The sequence below is a fragment of the Alligator sinensis genome, unplaced genomic scaffold, assembly GCF_000455745.1.
Source record: "Alligator sinensis unplaced genomic scaffold, ASM45574v1 scaffold347_1, whole genome shotgun sequence".
Taxonomy (NCBI): domain Eukaryota; kingdom Metazoa; phylum Chordata; order Crocodylia; family Alligatoridae; genus Alligator; species Alligator sinensis.
In genome coordinates, this window is record NW_005841922.1 from 778606 (window position 1) to 797491 (window position 18886).

Here is an 18886-nt window from a genome sequence, read left to right on the forward strand (position 1 = left end):
GCTGCCCTGGATTTCTGTGGTCAGCCAGGGAAGCCTCCTGGCCCCTTTCCCTCTTTTACCCCGCATGGGGATTGTCTCGCTTTGTGCCCGAAGGATCGTTTCCTTAAGGCACAGCCACCCTTCTTGGGCTCCCATCATTTCAAAACTCCTACTCTGCAGTGCGTCCTTGACTAATCGCCTGAGTTCATTTAAATCAGCTTTCCTAAAGTCTAGTACTTTCACCCTACTAGTTACCTTACCCACTCAACGTTTTATGAAGAATTCTATTATTTGGTGATCACTGTCCCCCAGATGGCTACCGATCTGGAGGTCCCCTACCATGTCATCCCCCGTTGCCAATACCAGATCCAGTATGGCATCCCCCTAGTGGGACCATGTACCTCCTGTGTCAGGTGGAGGTCCCGTACACAGGTTAGAAATCTGCATGAGCGGTGGGACTTTGCCATCTGTGTCTCCCAGCAGATGTCTGGGTAGTTTAGGTCCCCCATGACTACCACCTCTTTAGCTTTTATGGCCTCTGAGAGCTGCCTCAGGAGCCCCGCATCTATTTCTTCCCCTTGATGTGGGGGTCTGTAGCAGACCCCTACCACCAAATCCCTTTCTCCTTGCCCCCCATGTAGCCTAACCCACAATCCTTCTACTTCCTCATCCTTCAATTCTGTCTTGATGAGGGTTGATGTATATTGCTCACTGAGATAGAGTGCAACCCCTCCCCCTTTTTTCCCCACCCTGTCCAGGATAAGTAGAACCCAAGACTTCCTGACTCATTCTTCTAAACCATGATGTCTCTTGCCAGTCAGCTGTGGGGAACAGTACTATCCTACAGCAGAGTAATTTGATCCACCAAAATGCACGTGTAGACGGTAACAGGAGCTGCCTGGGGCATCAGGGTTCTAAAGTGCAGGGGCGGCCTGCCACCTAACCCCGCGCTTTTGTACCCATGTACCTCAGCCAGCCTCTCCACCGCCACCCAGAGCCCGGGGCTGACCCCCCAGGATACATTGCCAGCCCAGGGCTGCTCCACCCCAGCTCAAAGTACTGGGGCCCTGGGCACATGTACAGACACTGCACCCAGGAGCAGTTTTCTTTGGCACAAACTGTGCCAGAATTTATCGTGTCACATTAATTTCTTGTGTACATGCACCCTCTTAGAGCTAAAAGCTACAGATACTTCTGATAAAGTATTTATCCAGTGTGTCATAAGGAGAAGGGGAAATTGCTTAACTTTGATTAGCCCTATTGAAGCCTGTGTGGGAGTAAATTCATGTGCTTTGACAAATTGTGCGTTAGTAACTCAGAAGAAAAAATGCTGCCATCTTTTTTCTTTGCGCTATGACCAGTTTCCCAAAATTTCAAACTAGTTTCATAAAGATACTGAGTTCAAAGAAATAATTTAGCAATTGTAATACATATACATGTTTTTAACTATGCTCTCAGAATGCTGGTATCAGGGACCACCTTGTTTATTGTCATACAACCATTTTTTATGTAGAAATATTATGGCATGTCATCATATAAAGTATGAATTTTAATAATAAACTTAAAGCTCTGCTATGATAAATATGTAAACTTGGCTCTGGAAGAGCAGCATGCACTTCCTGGAATTCTGTGCATAGTGTGGTTATAAATAAGCGTCAGGTTGTTTGGGCAGTCACTGGCCCTGATATCTGGTGTCACAAGTAATTTCTGGTGTGGGCTTTTTCTACTGACAGACAGATGATTTTTTGGCAAATGTTACAGAACCTTAGATTGGAATTTATCCCATACGATAGATTAATGAAGAATAAACCTAGTCTTCTGACTGGTGAGGTGGGCAAATACATACACTACTTATATAGTGTGCATATGTATTACCAAAACTTAATATCTTCAGAAATATCATACCCCAAAATCTCTCTAGATCAAGCAACTGAACTTCCTCTTGCTTAGGTAAGATACTAAAAAGACTGATGGATGAACACATTATTATATGCATACTTTAAAACTAGCTTTACAGTAAAGTTCCATTCTTAAACATTGAATTGACAGGGAAGGGCATTTTTTAACATATATGTATTTATAATATGTTGATTCTATACATACATATTTTAAAACCTGTGTATAGCGCATTCATGGAAAATCAGGTTTTCCTCACCATTTTTTTTCTACTCCTTATTCTTATCTTTTGCTAAACGTGTAATGAACTGGAGGAAACATGACTTCCTTATTTGGGTAGCACTGTTTCACTACTTTTCTCTACAGAGCAACAAGAACATTTGTTTACAAAAAATGAGGGTGGGGGGAGGAGGGGGCGATATTTTAAAAAATCCCAACAACTTTGGTTTCAGAGGTTATGCCTTTCCTAATTATTTATTTAAGAAGTAGCCAAAAGTTAGGCCAAAATTAATACTGGAAACAATATCCCTCTCAAATTACAGTCAGTTTGTTTAGGTAAGTGGCCTGAAAGCTCTCATCCAGAATGGAGGCCATAAGCGGAAGAATGCCACCTGTATGCTATCGCTGTGTAGAGTGAAAAACTATGGTCACTTCATCCTTTGGATCACAGCTTAGGGTTTGACGTGAAATGGTGAAAGAGTGAATTGGGAGTGAAAAATTTTCGTTACAAATTTCAGTACAAAGTAGCGTTCCCTCTTGCCACGTGTACATGGAAGTTCAGTGATTGCACAGCTGCAAAAGGGAATTCAGAGCTGTGTAGTTCTTGAATGAGGATAGCTTTCCATGTAGATCATTAGGGCCCTACCAAATTCACGGCGGAAGTGGGCTATGCAGCAGCTCCTTTAATCTTGCGGGTTCCTCCCTGTACACCCCTCCTCCCCTCCCTTCTCCCCCTCCCCCCCCAGCAATTGGCAGAGGGGCCCTGGTGGCCCTGATGCTTGCTGCTGACTGGCCAGGAGGCAAAAACAGCACCATGTCTAAAACTGTGGTTTTTGCCCCCTGATGATCAGGAGTGAGTGACGGGGCCCCTTCACCAATCTGCAGGGGAGGGCACGTGGGAGAACTTGCAAGGTTAAAGGAGCTGCCACACAGCCCGCTTCTGCCATTAATTCAGTAGGGCCCTACTAATCATACAGATCTACAGAGACAAGTGAAACTCATGGTCCTAGGTCCACCCTTCTGCAAAAATAATCTTTTTCTGGACTTAATCTACTTTTCTGCCTTGTTCTAAATGGCTTCCTCCAGAGGAAAGAATTATAATAATGGACAGTTAGCAAATTGGACTAGCTGCAAATCCAGCTGCGGTATGTGTGTCTATTGTTTAAAGTATTGTATTAATAGCAGTTGAATATCTTGTAAGTCTGACTTTCATTATTTATAAACTGTCCTTTGGTAATGGCATGTAACATCATTTTCACTGTTTTTGTTCTGTCACATTCAAAGCCATTTTATAATCCTAGTGAAATACTCAAAACATGTGGTATTCTGAGATAACACAGTACTGGAAGCTGAGGGCATGTGGTGTCTAGCTAATGAATCCGGTTCTTGATTTTGTTTCATTTCCTTTCTGAGAGGTCCTGTATTATTTTGTTTTGGCAAGGAGGAGTCAGTTAAGCTGTGTACCCATGAACTCAGATAGAAAGTGAACCACTTTCCTTGTTTGCACAAGGAGTGTGTTAAAGTGTAACTGAGAAGTGACAGGATTTGGAGATAATTCATTGCTAAAATTTAGACTAGTGCACCAACAAAAGACGTCGGAGCAGTCTTGTCTGCCATGTGAGAAGAACTGGTAAGGTCTTGAAAACCATTAACTTCATTCTTGGTTTTAAAGCTGTGATTTCTAAGTCATATACATACATGATTTAAAACAATCCCATTCCAGCCAGTATGCAACTGTCTTCACTGGAAATGTAATTACCATGCGTAGTAACACTGAAAGTATAGCCAGGGCTTTATTACTGTGGGAAAGCAATGATGAAACTGTTCCAGTATTAGTGCTTACGTAGGTCTCAAATGACCAATCCTCTGAACATGCTTTCTTTTCATAATCAAGGCTGATTCTCTTATTTTCTTCAACACTTTCAATTCCTCATATTTTTCTTTGATGTTTAGTATAGTAAATTAAGTTCTCTCAACGTAAACCACATATGCAAGTTATAAGCATCTCTACAATTCAGGTGACTGGTAAATCAGACCATAACACCTAGTGTACAGTCTGAAGTTTAGGTAGTTGCACACTTTTTGATATTCCCATCTTGGAAACATCATTGGACATTGTGGAGATAATGCAAGCCTTTCTATTAGATCCTGAAATGAGTTCCTTTAGTAATTATTGATGGCTTTATTTGTGCTACTTTGAACTGTCCTTATTTGTTCATTAGTTCTCCATCTTTATTAGTAGAAATCGAATGCAATCACAGTCTGTTTGTTTACTGCTAGTTCTGTACTGTTATATGTTGAGGAAATTTGTGGCTTCTTGGGATTAAAAAGACTAAAATCCTTAATAGATGGTTGATTTGTATGCAGTTTTAGTGTGGTAGATGATATAATAGGACATAACTGAGGAGGTAAATTGGCGGCATTTTACCGCCTTAAAAATAACCACAAGAAATGTCAGTACTCAGAGGATATGCAGTTATGTTGATTCAATACTTACACAGTGTAGAGGCCAGGGTGACATGCTTCTAGTTCATAAGGAGCATCACTTTCACTTGGTTCTCGCTGGTATTCAGTTTCCTGTCTGCTGCTCGTAGAGAAGAGGGTAAGGCACAGGACTACAGATTAGGCATTCTACCCCATCCCCTACCCTCCATATTTCCAACTGTTGTGAGCTTGCTTTGTGACCTTCTCAAAGAGATTTAAGCTGCCTCAGTTTCCCAAACTTCAAAATAGTTACAACTTATTTACCACATGAAATTGAGACCCATTTAATTAATATTTAATATTTCTTGATGACATGCATTATGGAATAGCTTTTAGCCAGGTTAAATGCATTGCATTACAGCATATTAATCACATTGTTATAGTAGCATACCTTTTTAAAGAATTACTCAAGCTTGCTCTTCTTAAATAGAACTTGTTCCAAAGGGGAAGTTTCCAGGCATATCATTAAAGGTTTTGAAGTTAATTTTAATTAGTCATTATTCTCTTTGCAACACTACATCAGTGGGGTTTCTATAGATCAGTGGTTCTCAACCTTTTTTATACCAGGACCCATTTGTCAACATTGATGGCCCGTACCAACCCAGTGCCCCTCACTCCTGACGGTGCCCCCAAGCCCCAGCCCCGTCATGTGTGGGGCAGAGGGAGGGGGTGTGGAGCAGGATGGGGAGGGGGAGTGGAGTAGGGGGGCCCCAAGCAGCCCCTCGCAGGCTGGGACTCTGCCAGCCTGCAAAGGAAAAGCCACAGTTAACCATGTTTTTCTCTTTTAAAGGAGAATCCATTTTTAAAGTTTGTTGATCCTCATTTTTAAAGTTTGCTTACAACCCATTCATATATTCTCATGGCACATGGGTTGAGAAACACTGCTGTAGATGATTGGAAGTTTTATACTGTGCACATCTGCACATCACACTGGGGTGGGGGGCGGAAACTACGAAACAGTGCCTTAGCTGTGGAGCTCACATTGACATTAGCAAAGGTGCCTGGAGATACTGGGAAAATGAGATGCAGGAGTGCTAATAGATTTGTCCAAAGTTATGCCAATCAGTGGCAGAGATGGCATTAGGATTCAAGCCTCCTGATTTAATAGCCTTATGTCTTGTCATTGGATTAGACTACGCTATCACTGACCACCCTTGTCTCTGATCTAAATTATGCTTGTTAAAAGTGCCCTTCGTTCACATAGTCTGTTTATGTAACTTCACTGGTTTTGGCAACACTGGCATGTTTTGAAACCAGGCTCTGTTAAACGCTGCATCCAATAGTCACTTGGAGAGCACCTGTTTCGGCCAGTTAGCTTTATACACTCTTGTTCTGTACTTGACAAACTACTGACATTCTAGCTGACTTGATTTTTCCAGTTTATTTTTATAATCAGCTTTGCTTTAATATGGAAGTGTTGCCCTTGACAGGCATAATGCAAACAGAAATGGGGAGCTTTCTCATTTTAATTTTAGCTTTGAGCTCTTTTATCATTAGCTTTGTTGAGATTTGTTTATAGTGGAACAGGAATATTTCTGTTCAGTGCAGTGAGCTCAGATTGGCAAGTTCATTGCATGTAAGATGCCAAAAAAACCCACCCCAAAACAAAACAAAAACAAGCAAGACCCAGGTTTTGGTTTTTGTTATGGGATTTTTAAAAGTGGCTGGGCTATGTGAACACCTTTTATAGACCAATGGATATGAATATTTAAAATCTAATGCTGTTTTGTAAATAATACAATATTGAAGCAAAATATGTGTGTGTTAGCGGTGATCTTGATACGAAGTTGGTAACAGGGTGCTAAACCTCTCACATCCATGCTTTCAATTCAGATTTAATCTGTCATGAATGTGAGAGTGCGAGGTTTAAACTTATTTGTAAGCCTAATTCTCTATGCTATCACGGTAGTCTTCAGATATTCTGTTCTAATGTACTGTACTTAGAATTCGAAGATCTATTTTTCCTTGACTTCCTCTATTCTGTATGCATGGTGGATCTTTAATAATAGATTCATTTAACTTGAAGATCATGATGTTAAGCAAATGGGAGGATTTGAGTATGCACTGGGAACCTCAAACTTAAAAACAGGAAATGCAGATGTGTTTTTATTTTTTCTTTAGCCTTATTGTCACATTGCTTTTATGAGATCATTTTTTCTCATTTTGCATTTTTAATAGCAGTATAAGTAACACTAAAATAAAATTGTATTCATGTTGCATGACACTCACTATAGCACTGTAATTATTGTGAATGAAGTTATATAGAGCAACTTCTGCTGGAAAACATCTTCCCCTTTGCTGATGGTCTAAAAAGCATGCGAATGTTTTGGGACCATCAATCTATATCCAGTCCAAAAGATAAAGGAGTTCCTTAACAGCTCCATTGACACTTCATTAGAGCATTTGGCTTCTTGTGGGGCTGGAGAGGAAAAAGAGAGAGAGAGAGAATTGTTGCTGAACCAGAGTATTCTGTTTACCATTGTTTTGCAGTTTAAAATGTTATTGAGATGCTTGGGGTTTTTTAAGGTATCCTATACCAGAGATCCTGTTCAGCACAAATAGTAAATTATCGTCCCTGCCCCAAAGAATTTACCATTTTATTTAGATATGAATGATTAATCATGGGGTTGGAGTGCAGGACAACAAAAATATTTAGGCAGGTTGTATACATTTTGAAGCCTCGCATCTTTTTCTGTTTTATTTTTTTATTAATTATTAATTTAGGCTATTCTTGTAGCTGATGTTGTATCAAGTATTAGAAAGGTAGGTGAATGAGGAACTACAGGTATTTCATGCACTAAGGCAAAAAGTAATTCAAACATCACATGCAAATTCTTAAAACATACAGTATCACGTTCCTCTCTTCACTTAGTAAATCAGCTTTATAGACTGGCAAGCATGTTCTTGGAACAGCAAGGGATCTATAATACATCCAAGTAGGGCAGTCTCATCCAAATACAAATCCAGAGCCCTTCTGCCTTATTTGAGTAAACACAACACTGAAACAACATCTTTGTATGGAGGTCAGAAGATCAGAAAAGGAAAGCCAGAGCCAAATCAGATGCTGAGCAGTCCTGATTCTGAGTGTAGAGCAGCAGATCCCAAACTTAAACAGTTTATGTAGCATCTTCTTAAATTGATTTGAAGTGAACTGATGGAATATCTAGTTCTCATACCACCTGTGAGTTTACCTGTATGGTTTGCGAATCCCCATTTTGGATCAAGCTATTTTCGTGAAACCTGTTAAATATCTCCGGTACAGTTACCACCGTTTCCTAAGGATAAGCTTTACCTGTGTGGTCCTCTCTCAGGGCGTGTCTGCACGCAGTTTTCCTATACCTTAAAGGAATAAAACCACATGTGTGGGCAGAGCTATGCAAGCAGATGTAACTGGTGTATCTGCAACCAAATACATTAACTAGATCAGTTGCCACGTTGTTGTAGTCAAAATAGGAGCATATGTAATATAGGCCATATGAAGCATGCATAATATAGGCTAGACCACCAGAAAGTGAAGTGAAAAAGTAATAAGAAGGCTGGTTTTGGGATGAGTTATTGCATCTCATAAGTTACTTTCTCCTGAACCATTGAGATCAGCCTGGTATTTGTTCATAAAAACAATTGCTGTGTTTGTGGTATTGTTCTAGACACATTTTTCATGAGAGAAAAGTGCTTATATATCCTCATCCAGCATTATCCTTAGTGGCTAGTTGACTCTGCTCTTAGGAGGGAATAGCACTGTACATGTGAATGGGGCCCCATTAAAATGAAAAAATGCTTAATGTGAAATGTTTTAAGTTTAAATTCATAGGTGGTGACTTATTTTTAGCTTGTATATGCCCAGAATCTGTAACTTGCATAATGCCAGGAATCCTAGTGGAAGGCTTGGAAATTTACCTTTAATCGTATTTCAGACTTTCCATTGTTAGCAGTTTATTCAGTCTATAAGGTACAACTCTACCCTGCCTTCTGCCTGTTAACAGGTCATCAGGCAAAATCTTAGCTGAAGTATGGTAACACCTGAGGATTGTACTGTGGACTAGGAAAGCACTTTAAAGGACACTGCAGAAATTTTGGAAATACACTGATGAAATGTGGGAACTGTATCTGCTTAATAGAAGTAGTTATGGAGGTAGAATCCATTCACGGTAAAATGCTGGAAAAGTGTGGTCCTTGTGGTAGCTATATGGTGTTCTGTGTTTCATTTAGCTTCTTTCCTCTTTCCTGTTCATTTAAAAATGAACTAATTTCTGTTTTCTTCTGTTTAACAGACTAGAGACGACTTCCTTGGTCAAGTAGACGTCCCACTTAATCATCTTCCGGTAAGAAATGTCCAAGTCCTCATCCTGTCTGTGGTCTGTACCCCACGTGAGAAATTTCCATAAACATTATGCAGCTTGTCTCTACAAGTAGTTCAGTCTGATCTCCCATCATTACTGCAGCAATATTAGTGGCTAATTGGAGACTCCCCTGGTTCTGTACGATGACCCCACATGCTCCTTGAGCTTGTTGGGACTAGAAAGAAGGTAATCCGAGATTCTCTCCCTTCTACCTCCAGAAAGTGCCTTTCTTTAAAAAAGTCCTTATTGCAGATATATGCTGTCATCCACTTCTGTTGCTTTTTCCTTGGGTCCACCTCTTCTACCCTGTGCTAAATGATGAATGCATTGGTAGCCCAAGCCCTGGTTATTCCTCTCCTTAACTATTGCTATGTCCTCTTTTCATCCTGTAACTTTCTTTCATGTTTGGATGGTTTCCCTCTCTGAGCATGCTGTTTGTATGGCATTCCTAAGAGTAGTGCCAAGAAATGCATCCTAACCCTCTCGTCCTATTCTGCATAAGTCAAACCTTGAAATGTAAGATAGCAGAGGGCACCTTGAGGGTGCCTTCTGCTGCCATTCTCACAGAGGCTGAAGACCACAATTTCCAGAATGACAGCAGGGCCCTTAAAGCACTCGTTTGAGGCATGCAGAACACAAATCGGCAGGAGAAGGTTATGCCTCTCAGCAGTGTTTTCAGGGGTACCATTGCAGCAGCATGGACATACTCTGTGGGAGCCAAGCAAATTCTCTTTCCTCTAAACATCTTAACACACACAGCTTTTACTTTGCTTTCCATTGCTAACCTACTTCAGCTCCTCCTTTCCTAGTGACGTATCTACCGCTTTAGTTATGTGCATAGTCAGTTGAAATAAGCTTGCATGCCATTTAGGGGAAGACAGTCTGTGCCCTATCTGGAAAGGTGCTGTATCTGTTTTGAACACTGGTTCAGAGTCAAAACTATAGCCTGGAATATGAGAACCTGGAAGGATTTAAGAAGCTCCCATTCAAGTGTCTGGGTGTCTTATAGAGCAAGGATATATACATGCAAACCATTTACTGTGGGGTAAAATAGTTAGGGCTCTACAGGGCATCAAGAACCTCATGTACATACTTTATCCTATGGCAGATGAAAGTTAAACCAAAAGAGATTACTCCTGTCATTGAGAATGAAACTACCACAATTTCACTTTTGTGTGTGGCATAAGGTAGGTGCGCACACATGTGGGCATTTGTTTTGGAGCATGTGAGGGAGCACCTTTCAGTTCACAGTAAATTTTGTCTGTATCCTAAATTACCAGAAAACTCTCTTGATAGCCAGTCCCTGTGCAAAACAACTGCTACAGGGATTAGCAGCCACCTGTAGAAATCAGTAGGTGAGAGAGAGAGTTAGTTTTTTAAAGAAGAAAAAACATTAAAAATACAACTATCTTAAAGAGGGACCTCTTTTACTGTAGCATATTTGACTAATATAAATAATCTCACTGTTTTGAAGTACTAATTGGAACTCCAATCCAAGTAATGCTAAAATAATCATGCAAAAGAGTACCAATATTCAACAGTATAGATGTAATATTTCTTTCATATTAGAAATGGTAAATAATAATTCAAGCAATTTTCCATTCTTAATAAATAAATTGCAGCTTTTAATATATATTAGTGTGTACTCAAGATATTTCTGCAGCTAAAGTGTACTAGTCTATTTTTTACTGTGCTATGGTATAGTGAATGAAAGTACAGTGCAATTTTTTTTTAAATTTCAACACTTTAAATATTTGGAATATTTTTTCGAATTACAAGCCAGAATGACCCAACTCAGATCCAAGGCAGGCCGGTACTAGGAACTGGTCTCTGCTGCCATTTCTCCCTGCTACCTGACCTGCCACTGGGCTGTGGAGCAACACAGTATGGGTGAAGCCCTCTTCCACTAAAGCCAACCAGCTATGGTATAGTGCAGGCAAACCTTCCTTCCCCACCCTTGCCACCAAGCATTTCTGAAGCCCCTCCAGCTCAATGCCAAATCCAGTGGCGCGATGGGCTCGATATTGCCCATGGGCTGCAGGTTGCCAGTAATCTGATATTCATTGCTAGATATGCTGCGTGACATTTCAAAACTAAAAGCTCTCCTAGTATCTGTTTAGCTTTTATGGCACTTATCTCCAGCTGACCAGGGCCATGTACAGACCTTTATTTTCTCCAGGTAGTCGCTCTTCTCTCAGGTGAAGCCATGAGTGTACAGATGTTCAGGACTTTTCTCCCAGAGCAAAAACGGCTGTTTCAAGAGAAAAATAACCTGGGACAACCTGGGTTAAATCACTCCCAAGAAAGTTTATTCTGGGAGAAGTCACAGCATCCAAGGGTACTTTGCCTTCCCCCTCCTTCCCTCTCCCCCCTTCCCCTCACCTCCTCCCAGAAGTGTGTCACTCACTGGACTTTGTTACTCCAGCTAAGCATGGAGCAGAAAATGCCCCCTTCATAATCCCCACATTGTGCTACAGGAAGGCACAGGTAGCCTGTCAGCCAGGCAAGGCTGCCCTGCTTGGTGCTGCCGTTCAGTGTTGGGGCAGGCTGAAGGAGTGTGCCGGGCATACTGAGATGGGCACACAGGACCCCCTGGCTGTGCAGCATCAGCACTGCAAGCTTAGCACTTCAGGGGCTCAGCATTCAAGTGTCTGTTCAAATGTCTTCAGATAAGATTTTCTATCAGGAGAACAAACCTGGGAGAATTCTCTCAGATCATTTGAAAGAGCATACTCAGCCCAGGTTAAATCTCAAACACTGACAGCTGGCAACTTTTTCTCCTTCTCATGATGTTTGGACTTTTTGAACTGTCCACTGACAGGTTAAGTGGTAAGTGTAGCGTCTGAGGTTACGTCTGCTCTAGAAAGTTTCTCTCCCAGAGTTTTTGACATTCAGCTGCCAACGCTGCTGGTTCTCTGGAGCTATGCATAGTTTGCAGCTCTTCCTAATCTTGTGTGTTCTCACTCAGACAGATGTCAGCAGAAAACCTGGTGCACTGTAGAGAGAGAGACCTGCTCCTTCACAGCGGTTGGCATGGCTGTCATTAGAGCATGTCCACATGGTCATTTTGCTGATGGCTGTAGTTCAAGGGAAATCATGTGCCATTTGTGGGGATAGTTTTATTCACGTGACATAAAAGCTGGATTTTGCCTGCTAGTATCGACTTCATGTGTTGGACACAAATATATAGTGGCAAACAGTGGCACTTGTTTTGGCAAAACAGGCCTGGGTAAAGTTGCAGTTTGACAGATTTGCTTTTCTAAAGCCACACAAAACTATAGATTTTTGGGAACAAAGTAGTGTATCTTTTCCATTGCTTGTAATGAAACCATTGGGGAGCTTATTACTGGTCAGAGCTGCAATTGAAAGATGATTAATTAAAAAATAATTGGCCCAGGATGATTCATAAGTCCTTGTAAAACATTGAGTTGTTGAACTGTTCTAATAAAAGTGGATGATGAGTTCCATTCATTTAATTGTCACTGGTCACCTATGTACCTCTCATTTTTTTGGAAAGTGAGTGAGTTCCAATTGGAAGGCCTGTCTTGTAACTCAATTCTGTAAGACTCTAGTTGTCTCTTTCTTCTCAGTCTTCCAAAGGTTCAATACAATCTCAACATAGCAGACCAAATTCCAGCCTAAATTAGTGTATGTACTTAAATTTACTGAACCTGAGCCAGAGCCACAACAGCTATCTGTTACTGCCACTGCTGCCTGCCCAAGTGGGGCTTGCATGGCAGGGGGAGTGTGAAGGAGACCAGGTAGTGTGTATTGGGGGAGGGGGGAGGATATGGAGGAGAGTGCATCAGAGCAGCTTCAATGTATGTGTATAGGTGTCTATAGTGCCTGTGTGTGGGGAGGGGAGTGTAGAGGGCAGAGATTGCCCTGTGGGGAGGGGGTGGGGAACACAGGAGATTGTGCTGGGTGGGGAGAATGTAAGGGAGATTGTGCTGTGCAAGGGTATGGGGGAGACCACATAGTGTGAGTGAGTGGTGGGGAGAAGTGCAGAAAAGTCTGCATGGTGCAAGTGTGTGTATGGGGGGAGGTGAATGAGCACAGGGCGGCAAGGAGACTGCACAGTGTGCGAGACTGGGAGAGATGGGGTGGGCAGTGTGGGGAACATTGTGGCCTGCGATGTAGGAAAAGTGCAGGGGACTGCATAGCAACAGGGGAGCTGTTGCAGCTCTGGCTCTGGCTCCAGCCGCGACCTGGGCCTAGGACCAGAACTGATGCCACTGCTTCCTGGCTGGGGCCAGGACCATTGTGGCGAGAGCAGCCGCATTGGTAAGCAGTGGCAGGGAAGAGGGATGACAGCAAAGGGGGCAAGTAATAGGGGACCAAGGAGCAGTAAGGGGTGCAGGGTTAGGCCAACATATATAATGTTTTCCTCTTGTAGAATCTAATTATTGGGGGGGTTGTTTTTAATTCAAAGTCAACTTGGATTTGGGCAGATATGGTAGATATAATCCCCATTGAACTGTATAAGCAAAGATGGAGACTCTCCCCTTGAATTCTAGTGGTATATTTTTGCTGTCCATGTGGATATATTGCCAGTGCAATACAAAACTCCACATTCAGGTTTTATAGCTTATGCTTTCTAGCTGACCTATATTCCATCCCTCTGGAAAGCTGCAGACTTGAATTTGTTCAAAGCTCAGGAATCCATAAGTAGAATCCTAGGTATAATCTTAGTCCCATGGAAAAACTTGAACTGATTCCAATATGGGCCAGGATTTAACTGTCAGTGCTTAAAGGGACTCAAAGTTATTCCTTTAGAAAAAATAAGTGAGCAGGTGCCAGAGTTTCAGCATTGTTCAACTCTTTACAGTTGTATCAGTGAGGAGAGTGGAACAGCTGGATCCCTTGCTTAAAGACAGTTAGTTTGATAGTTTACTGTTTATGAACAAGCCTTAAATGGTGGTTACAGACTGGGACAGATTTTTTACATATTGGGCACATCTACAAGTGCAATTAGTGTGCCTGAATAAGCTCTGGCAAAGTTTGTGCTGGAGTCAGCTGCTCCCAGGTGAAGCGTCTTCATGTGCACTGACTGGGGACCGCAGCAGTTAGAGCTGGGGTGGAGCAGTCCCGGGCTGGCAGGAGACACAAGGGGTCAGCCCCGGGTTCCAGGTACTGGCGTTGGGTGGCAGAGGGGCTGGATGGGGCATGAGGGTGCTACAGTGTGACACAGGGCAGCAGGCAGCAGCCCCCGCACTTTTGCATCCTCATTCCCCACCCAACCCTGTTCACTGTCTACATGAGTTTCAGTGCAGTTAATTACTCCACCATAAGATAGTACTGCTCCCCATTTTATGATAGAGTTAATTAATCTTCTGCACTATAACACTGGCGTTCTTGTAGACAGTGACACTTTTACCGCAGAGCTAATTAGTCAATTCTGCAGTAAAGTGCAGATATGGATGCACCCATTATTTGCTTTTTTTGTGCTCTGCATGTTCTACCTCCCACTCTATGCCAATGTTGAATCGACTAGCTAAATGTTCAAATGGGAAAGCTCCAGGACACAAAGTTTTAAACACCAGTAATTTTATTTTCTGCATATTTAAATATTTACACATTTTTGTTTCATTTATTGGCAGGCTTTCTATCAACTAGTTTTGTAAATAAAGCAAAGAAGCTATTTCATTTTATAACTTGGCATAGATTTTCTGATATACTAATGGGTTTTTTGTTTTGTTTTCAAGCTTGACATTGTTTAAATATATTTTATTATACTAAATGCTGCATATCTTAGCCTCTTGTTGTCTGATGAGGGTTTTCTCTGGCTAAGTGTATGAGCATACTAACAGTAGATGCAAATGGAAAATACTTATACCAGTATAAAAATGTCTTTATTAGAAGGGATATTCTTTTTATTTGGACAAAGGTGACTTCTTAATTCCTACAGGCTCTATAGCTATTTTTCATGCTGTATTTAGTTGTGTGCTTGTGTTATATGGGAGCTATTTATGATTTTTTTTTTTTTTTAGAAAAAGTCACCCTGAGCCAGAATGCTATTACAGACTTCTTGCAAATTACAGTAGTGTAAAGAGTCTGATGTGCCTTATCATGTTGCTAGGAAGAAAATAAATCCTAATGAGAAAAGAGTGATTTACACCCCCATATATGCACTGTAATGTGTGGGAGTATGTTATTCTTCATATTACAAACATGTGATAAACCCTGCTGCTATAATAGAACATTAAGCCACATAAGATGTTGCAGTGCACATATGGTTTGATGAATAAGTTATATTCAAATACCTTTTTTTAGTCAACATTACTTTTTCAAAATGAAATAATGAGTAGGAGCCAAAATAGAAGCATAACTGTGCTACACATTGTGTAAGTTAGTTTGAGGCATTAGCTGCTCCCTGTTTTCCCCTTTATTAAGTACAATGATGACTGTTCTTTTCCTCTGATTTGTTTTATTGGAAGCATAATCAGGCATTTGCTTTTTAGCCAAGATCTAGTAATCAAAATATTCTTCCAAAACATCCCGAATTCCTTGATTGCCTCTGCATACATAGAATCTAAAGACTTGTTGATTTGCTCATTTACCCTGAGGCTGTGCTTGTGAATGCCCTTCTAGTAAATTTGCAGGAATCTAACCTGCACCATTTAACCCCCACATCTCCTTTTGCTGAGGCTCACTAGATAATATAAATGCTCCATACTTCAAATCCATTCACTAATCCAGTGTACTTCAGGAATCAACCCGCCAGCTTCTGTACAAAAATTTACAGTGGAGAAGTTTCTGACAGATACTTTAGCACTTGCACCCCTGGTTTTCTAGGATGACGTGATAATGTCTCTACTTGATGTTTTCCTGTGCATGACTAAGATTCCAGACTGCATCGTACTCAGTTATTGACATGAAATGCAATAAGATAACTCTATTAATTTGATGCTCTGGGTAACATTATAGTGATTTTTTTTTTTTGATCAGTAAAACTGAAAACAAAATCCTTTTTTCATTAAGTCTCTCTGTATGATACTGAGAAGTATTGTAATATAGCTGTGAAATATTCTTTGCTTTAGTTCTCCTTTAGGCCATGCAGTTGGTCTCTATTCTTCTCTGTACTTCAGTTTTATCATCTGAAAATGGGATTAACTAAATAAACACCTAGGAGAATTACTTGCTTACCTCCTATATAGCACTCAGAGAAGATAAAGTGTATTATATAAGTAATAAATCTCAACCTATACAAATTTTACACTTTTATCCACTAAAAACTACCGCTTCTCAGGAAGAAGGAAGCCATGAACTCACAAAAATAAAGTGCAAAAAAGGAATTAAGGAAATGACCAGGGGGAATGGAGAACTTTTTCACAGTAGAAAAAATGGCAAGGCATCACATTTCTTAGAAATGCAAGAGAAGTGGTTTTATTCTGAAACACAAACGTACAATAAGACTTCAGTTTGCAGTGCTTCAGGAGACAGGGTGCCTTATGCTTGTGGTCATGTTAGAAGTCAGTGTTCTTGGGGAGTGATTTCCAGCTTTACCCACAGTGGTAATGTTAGCTGAGCCAACATTTTCAGATGTGTCCACTTATTTGGTGGGACTGGAGACATTAATTTGAAATACCTGTGACCTGGTTTAAGGGATACTGAGCAACTGCTCAACATTTTGTGGGTGCTTGTCATATCAGAAAATAAGATCTGCCTTACCTCGGTGTGAGCATTATTCACATTCCAACTGCGTACTTTCACTATTGCCAGCCCCATCGAACATCTTCAGTCAGGTGCCAAAATGAAACAATGAAGTCATATAAATTGGATCAGGTATCATTGCGACCACATACATAAATATTTACAAATATAGGAAAGAAGGGAGGGGGAAAAACCTGACTAAAATAGTTTTCTAAAAATTTTACTTACCTAACATCAAAAATATATATTCATAGCTTGCTTCATTGTTTATTTTTTCATATGTATATAAATTCTTTGTTTCTTTTATTTACATTCTGGTCCTTGGGGCTTTATAGTTCATGTTGCCAGGCCTCTATCCAGAAAACTGAAGGCTAGAAATTTATTTTCGTAAATGAGACACTTACGATGTATAAAAAAGACCTCATTACCTAGAGCAAGACCTCAGATATCACAAAGCTCATGTGATGACTAGTTTTACTCATCTATCTCACATGGTGTTGGAAGTCTTATCTGAAGTGCTTTAAATCCTAAAACGGGAGTTAATTATATAAATTAGTAGTATTTATCTTTTTCTAGGAGGCACAGATTATATAATTTTTGATATTGATGGTCTTGGGGCCAACTGGAGCCAGTGTACTGCACTAATATTTTAGAGAGTCATTTTGGTCATTTTTCCCCCTCCTCTCTTCTTTAATATGTAAGTATTTGTGTATGTAATGGCAAAGACTGCTGGTCCGGCTTACATGCCCACTTCGGCAGCACGTATACTAAAATTGGTTTTGATAGTGACATCTAGTGGACATGCTATGCAATAATAAAGTACCAACATGCACTTAACTGACAAAGATTGGCTTGCCTCAGTGCATACACAGATTTTGCTAATACATCTTTTTGCTGGATGTGGTGTATACGATATGCATCTTCTTGAGCCTCAACACTTTTAATTTGTCATTTCTAATTGTAGACAGAAGACCCAACCATGGAACGGCCATACACGTTTAAGGATTTTCTTCTCAGACCAAGAAGGTGAGTGAAGAGCTTTGTATCTAAGAAAATTGATGGGATTTAACATATTTTGGTTTTAAAAAGGATGTTTCATATTCTTCTTAGTTACTGTTGTTTTTGTTCTTCAGCCACAAATCTCGGGTAAAGGGTTTCTTGAGACTGAAGATGGCCTATATGCCGAAAAATGGAGGACAAGAGGATGAAAATAATGATCAAAGAGATGACTCGGAGGTAGAGTACCTGATTTAAGACTTCATTAATTTCCCTGTAAAGATTAATATGTAACTGGAAAAGAGAGTACTACAGTTATTTTCCTTTAAAAAGAAACAACTGTATGTAAATGTGAATGTCATCTCATGGCATTGCCATGATACACCAAACAAAGGAAAAGCAAGTGACAATTTTTGCATAGAAATTGACCACAACAAATTAATGCTGTTGTAGCAGGCTGGCTGGCAGAGGCTACATTCAGCTGTACATCCAAAGGCTACAAGTCTAGCTGTAGCTGTCAGCAGGTTTGCAGGGGCTACATCCCAGATGAAGACAGTAAGGCACTGATTACAGGCTGCCTAGGATGACTTTAGCAGGCTACTGGTTTGCAGGGGCTGCTCCACAGCTCCAGGTAGTAAGGCTTAATTACAGGCCTGTCCAGAGGGCTGGCCCAGGTATGCCAGATAATTGGCTGACTGAAGGAAGTTAAAAGGCTCCCAGGGAAAGAATTCAGGGAGAGAGACTTGAGAGAGGAGAGTTAGGCTCCTGGGGAAAGGAGCCAGAGTGCAGAGTTAGGTGCCTGAGGAAAGGTGCCAGAGAACAGAGACAGAGGTCTGAGATATAAGAGAGGGAGAGAAGCTGCAAGCTGAGAACTGGTTGGAGAGTGAGGAAGTGAAAGAGAGAGAGGGAGTTAGTCCTTGACATAGGGCCTGGGAGATGATCCAGGGCTGCAAGGTGGAAAGGAGCAGCACCGTGTTAGAGAAGTGATTCAAAGACAGCTGAAGAAGGAAGACAGCAGTGTGAGAGCGCAGCAGGAAGCCAGAGACACCTCTCAAGGGCTGGAGAAGACTCGGGACTGTGAGTGCACCCTTACACACTATGTTAAGGTTGCGTTATTGAATTTTGATATACACTTGTGGCATACATTTGAGGCCACTGGCCCTGCAAATAAAGGACTATATCGTGTTTAAAGAATGAGCTAAGCAAGTCTCCACTCACTACAGTTGTATACTTTTGTCTTAGTCCCTGCTGCCAGTTTCATGAGTCAGTGCTAGGCAGGGCCATTATTGTACAACTGTTTTGCTTCTATCACCACCACT

General features: G+C 41.0%; 1 protein-coding gene across 16 annotated transcripts in view; it reads left to right on the forward strand.

Annotated features, from left to right (window-relative positions):
* The window catches only part of NEDD4L (neural precursor cell expressed, developmentally down-regulated 4-like, E3 ubiquitin protein ligase), a 288447-nt gene that overhangs the window by 166759 nt on the left and 102802 nt on the right, over positions 1-18886 (forward strand). For all 16 annotated transcript variants that reach the window (XR_003092935.1, XM_025198473.1, XM_006019096.3 and 13 more), the window contains 3 exons: positions 8850-8900; positions 17536-17597; positions 17705-17807. Coding sequence is in view for 15 of the 16 variants with exons in the window: in XM_025198467.1 (XP_025054252.1) it covers positions 8850-8900; positions 17536-17597; positions 17705-17807 (216 nt within the window). In the remaining variant the exon portion in view is untranslated. The remainder of the gene's footprint in view (positions 1-8849; positions 8901-17535; positions 17598-17704; positions 17808-18886) is intronic.